This window comes from Arachis hypogaea, chromosome 13, assembly GCF_003086295.3.
Source record: "Arachis hypogaea cultivar Tifrunner chromosome 13, arahy.Tifrunner.gnm2.J5K5, whole genome shotgun sequence".
Classification (NCBI taxonomy): Eukaryota; Viridiplantae; Streptophyta; class Magnoliopsida; order Fabales; family Fabaceae; genus Arachis; species Arachis hypogaea.
The window spans coordinates 36,737,406-36,743,444 of NC_092048.1; the positions used below are offsets into that span (position 1 = coordinate 36,737,406).

General features: G+C 32.4%; 1 protein-coding gene across 1 annotated transcript; it reads left to right on the forward strand.

Annotated features, from left to right (window-relative positions):
* Positions 1-1,835: 1,835 nt before the first annotated feature.
* On the forward strand, positions 1,836-5,683 carry LOC112738093 (uncharacterized). The gene is made up of 9 exons (XM_025788382.3): positions 1,836-2,678; positions 2,781-3,012; positions 3,383-3,445; positions 3,707-3,772; positions 4,125-4,190; positions 4,377-4,433; positions 4,651-4,695; positions 4,999-5,049; positions 5,256-5,683. The coding sequence occupies exons 1-9, from the start codon at positions 2,464-2,466 to the stop codon at positions 5,397-5,399; spliced, it is 939 nt and encodes a 312-aa protein (XP_025644167.1). The 5' UTR covers positions 1,836-2,463; the 3' UTR covers positions 5,400-5,683.
* Positions 5,684-6,039: the final 356 nt, after the last annotated feature.

Below are 6,039 nucleotides of genomic sequence, written 5' to 3' on the forward strand. Positions count from 1 at the left end.
TCAAAAACTATATATTTCTTATAAATTTAAAAGAATTTGGATCCTTTAAATTTTGAATTTTTATTTTAGAGGGTAAAGTGTGATTTTTTACCATTGAATGATTTTTCTCTTATATTTACTCTTGGTCTCACTTATAAAATAAATGATGAGAGATGACATTTACTCTTTAAAGTAAAATTCAAAATTTAGAGAATCGAAATCTAATTTTAAGAGTTAGATATATAGAGATACATGATTAATAAATGAGTGTTGACTTTAAACTATATTTATTATAAATTTAAAGAGTTAGATATATAAAAATACATGAGTAATAAATAAGTGTTGACTTGTATAATATCATTTTTAATTAATTTTACATCTTATTGAATTATGATTAAACAAAAAATAAAACTGAAATATTTTCAATTAGCTAGGGTCTATGTTTACTTAAAGGTTTCAATTTTTTTTTTTTGTTGGTGACTAAAGGATTCAAATTAATTTCACGTCATTTACACCGTTTTGATTCTAGAATAACGCCCCTAACAAATTACTATTTGATAGAATCTTGCTTTTGTTCGCGTTTTAATTAGATTCCAATAATTTTACCGAAGAAACAAACGTTGGAATGACATGCTTTAGATTTGACCTTTTTGTTAACTTGTTACACAAATTCAAGAAAACTTAATTAAAGTATCCGAACACTTGAAGTCACTGCGAGAGTAACTATATATCATCCTCACAAAATGACTAATAATGGACTCGTTGACGGTATTATCAAGTCATTTTTTGGTCAATGATAGAATCCTTAACCAAGTATTTTCCGTTGACCTAAGTTTATATATGAATTTTTTTCAACGCACTAGGCATCATGGCGAGAAAAAGAAAATGGATATAGAATTGAAAGTTAACTGTGAAGCTAAGTAAAGTTGGATGCTTCATAAAAAGGTTATTCCAATATAATAACTCAATAGAGTGTGTAATATTATTTATTTAAGTAAAGTAATAAATAAATTTTGAGAATTTATATTTTAAATAAATTAGTCTCTAAAAAAATTATTAATAAAATTTTTTATATTTGTTATTTTAAAAAATTTTATTAATATTTTTTTTAGAGACTAATTTATTTTAAATATAAATTGTTATTTTAAAAAAATTTATTAATATTTTTTAAGAATTAATTTATCTAAAGTATAAATTATTAGAAATTTTATATTATTTATTTATAGCAACCTTCAATGGCATCTTTAAAGATACACCTAAAATAAACTACTCTCTTTTGCTATCAAACTTCAATTTCTTTCCACTTTCACCGCACCCTTTTCGACAAAAATTCATCTACCCTCTTCCTCTTCTATATATACGTAGTTTAATTAATCTAAGTAAGACTACTACCAAGTAAGCAGTGTCATTTTCTTAATAAAATAGTACAGAATTGATTACGCACGCATGACTTATTAGTAATTAGCTGTATCCCTTTCTTTTTATCTTGAATAATAATGAGGTATATTAAACTTCAACTTTTCATATCAAAATATATATTAGCTAGACACAGACCAATAATAAACTCATCGAACGAAGATTACTTCCTGAAATGGTATAAGTATAAAATACATGCAATATAATGATCAATAATACCGAATCAACACCACACGGAAGATGGTTTAAGTGATTGGCTTAGATATGTCGAATTAAATTGCTCAAATTAAATTTTAGACGTCTCATCCTCTACTAAAGGCTCTAAATACATATACAACGTATAACTACCAAAAAAGAAAGCTTTGTAATAAAAGCCTCAAAACATGCCACGTGGATACGAAGATGCAATAGAAAAAAGAAATATTTTTTTAAGAGCAAATAATTATTATTAACGCACCCCTTTTTTTCCTTCAACTATATGGTATGATATTTATATTATGTGAATTTTACATGCTATATTAACCCGGCTAGCCTATCTAATGATAGAAGAGAATGAATTAAAGTAAAGTGAGTAAACAATAATTTGATGGATATGATGGTGATGAGTTGCATTTATATATAGAGTTGTTTTCTAAATTATGGGAAGTGGTAGCACCTTTTGTGTCCCACTTTAAGATAAAGCAAAAGCAAGTAGCTAGCAAGGGAGAAGGGGAAATAGAGGAAAGAAAAGAAAAGAAGAGGAAAGGGAAGAAAGAAAGAGAAAGAGAAAGAGCAAAAAAAGAAAAGATAGAAAGAAAGACAAAAGGGTGGGTCGTGCGTGACTTGTATTGAAGAGTCGTCCATGATGATTATTGAAATTGTATCATCAAAGAAAGAGGAACAGTAGCAGGGGGGAGTGTAGCAGCATAGCGTTTTAATTTCCCCCTACCCTATAGCTTAGCATCGATGGTACAAAAGTAAGAAACCCTTCTTTAATTTGGAGAGAACAACTACTAAGAAAAGAAAGAGAGGGTTTTTTTTTTTTCCTTTGTTCTTCTTTAATTTGTAAGAAACAATTAAGAGATCTTAATGAATAGAGGAGGTGGTGTGGTTGAGCAAATGATGGGTTCCGGGAACCCTAACTGCTGGAACTCTCCTTCTTCTGATTTCTTGTCATACTCCTCCACTACTACTCCTTCTTCATACACCAACTTTCTTCTGAATCCACCACCACCTTCTAACTGGCATGAACATGAGCATGAGCATCCAGAGCTTCCCGGCGACTCATGGACTCACCTAATCATGTATGTAATCAACTCTCTCGATTTCTTGCATGCATGAATCATGAAAAGGCAGCCTTAGATTGCAGATTTGATGATCTACTTTTTTTGTTTTTTTGGATCCAGGAGTGGAGGAGTGGTGGGAGAAGAAGAGAATGGTAGAGGTATATGGCAGCATCATGCATCAGAAGAAAGGTCCGTAGAGAGCAGTTATGTGTACGGTGATGGAAGTGCAGGGAAACCTAACTGGTCTCACGCTTCCTCCACCCCATGTGTCACCTTCAACACCAGCATCTTGGACTTCTCCACCCAGCCCACGCTTCCTCCACCTCCACCTCCACCTCCATCTTCCGCCGAGGTATATATATATATATATATACACTAACAAACACAATATTCCTTTATCTTATGTTGAACTTGTAATAATTGCTGCACAAATTAAATTTTATTTTATGATGATAACTTTAGACTTCACTAATTAAGAAGACAATTTTCAGTTTAAGCCATTCAATTTGCCAACCCAAAAGCTTGGCTATGGGACCTCCAACTCCTTTTTTATTGTCTTAAAAAGAAATTAGAATAATTAATATCATCAACGGGTTACATTATTCTTTCTTCATTCAAATTAAATTTTATAATGGATGAATTATTCTTTCTCTTTATTTTCTCCCGAAATTATACACTTGTATTTAGTATTTACTAGCTATACAATTCGTGTGTTTGTATAGTGCAATAGCATCGCAGGTGGTGGAGCATCGAAGAAAGCTAGGGTTCAACAGTCGACGTTCAAGGTAAACAAAAACATATGTAGCTAAAAAAAAAAAAGTAAAAGAGAATTAGAAGACAGATAGATGCTTCCAATATCCAATTCCCTCCTGAATACAATAGAAGGAAGTACGTCATGCATGTGGCATGTGGGTGGTTACTGCAACCGAAGAATAATCAGCACAAAACAAACACAACAATATAACCAACTTTATGATGAGCATGTGCCTCCCTGCTAACTCTGATCTCCGATTCAGTTATTTCATATTTGTTCTCACCAAATTCAGGTTAGGAAGGAGAAGTTAGGTGACAGAATCGCAGCTCTCCATCAACTCGTTTCCCCATTTGGAAAGGTATGTTAACACCCTCACTTATTAGCTACCTACTTTACTCAATTCAATTTAAATACGCATACACTTAGTTATTTAAGTATTTATTTTATATAATAATTAATTTAATGACTATTTTTACTGTAAATGTAGCATATATAATTCATAAAAATTAAAGAAACCATACGTTTTGCTCTTGCAATTGCAATCTACCCCTAAGCCTCTTTTAACTTAACAACATATAATTTATTTTCTAGACCTGAAAAAATGGACACTTTTTAATTAGGCAGCAATACAAAGAAAAGATGGATGCATGAGAAAGTAGTAGTGGGAACAGTGTGATGATAAGTGGTATATATGTTGTTAACTTTTGCAGACTGACACTGCGTCTGTCTTATTAGAAGCTATTGGGTATATCAGATTCCTTCAGAGTCAAATTGAGGTGATGTTATGTTCCTTCTCTCTTCTTTTTTCATAACAACCACGCACGAGAGTCAGAGATGCATCATGGCACGCTGTTAAAGGTGCCCCATTTGCACGTTGCTCTTCCTTTACTAGTTATCGAAGTTCTAAAAATTCTGTATACATTGCTGCTGCATGTTCTCCTTTTCCCCCGTGGATGATGCAGGCCCTTAGCTTACCTTACTTGGTCAATGGATCACCAAACATGAAACACCAAAATCCTGTAATATCCCATTTCTCTGCTTACTTTCTTGCCACATAGATATAAAGCTAATGCTCTTTCATTTTTCTCCCTTCCCAATGTAACATAGCATGATAATGCAGCTGCTTTCTGCTATACTATACTTTCTTCTTACATGTGCACCACTAGCACATACCAATTAATATGCCTAATTATGTGCTACTAATTGACTAATTATAATGTAATTATTTGATGCTAGGTTCAAGGAGAGAAGAGTTGTTTATTCCCTGAAGATCCCGGTCAGGTATATATGCTATGCTTTTCCTAGGATCATTCACTCTTTGCACTTGCAAAATAACCTACCATGCTTCAACTTGCATAATTCTATTATTAAATGAATAAAGTAGTAGACAAGAAAAGAGAATTTTAATGTCACCAGCTTTAGCAGATAAAATAATATTATTCTAACATATGAATCACGCACGCACAATTAAGTTGCTTTCCTGTAATATAGTACTGATTTGAAAAATGAGAATGTACAGTTTGGAGGTTCATTATCAAATTCTCGTTGATTTTATAATAACTTTCTGGTTGCATTGTAATGTAGCTGCTGAATGAAAACTGCTTGAAGAAGAGGAAAGCAACTAGTCAGCAGGAGGTAACTGTTAATAAATATTAAATAGTAGAGGAAACCACTATATATATATTTTGGCACCAAAAACGTTGGATTTTGACAAATGACCATCAAAAGATTAAATGACAAACTTATCCCCCAAGGATATACTCATAATGGAATGTTATATGCTTGTATGTAGTATTTTTTTTTTTTTAACTATCCCTCACTGACTGTTGTTAATTAATTAGGGTTCCCAGCATCAAGAAGAAGCAAAGAAGGACCTGAGGAGTAGAGGGTTGTGTCTGGTTCCAGTGTCATGCACACTGCAAGTTGGAAGTGACAATGGAGCTGATTATTGGTCTCCTGCTTTTGGTGCTGGAGGATTTCGATAGATCCATCTAGCTGCTACTCTGATCTCTGCTATAATTTATCGGGGGTAACATATATATATATATATACAAACATATGTATATGGAACCACGTTGAGACGAAAATTCATGAATTTGTACAACATCACGAGCAGTCAATCTGCTACAAAATCTAAGGCTGATTGCTCATGATGCTATACAACATTCCTGAATAAATTATGTACTTACCCTATTTCGACCACTATTTGCAAACCCTTGGTAACACTACTTAATACATCATGGGAATCGAGCTGTTATTTTTATTTTCATTGATTTAGCTTATTGATTAGGCCATATATATGATTCTAGCTAGATTTTAATATATAGACGCAACAGTGGTATGTTAAGTAGTCATTCAAATAAAAATCGTTAGTTCTTCACCTGGCAGCACTAATTTGACTTTAGGATACACAATTAAGAGCAGCCCATTGCTAGGATAAGTATATAGTACAGTAACTCAGAGAATTATTAATAAACAATCTTAAAATATATCTTATAAATCTGCATCTGGTTGTAAACATATGAATAAGCAACCTAGCCTGTCCATTGCAAATTTTGCAATTGTATTCACACACTATTGCGTTATGATTTTCATGTAGCTAGAACGTTTTGGCATTTTTTAGTC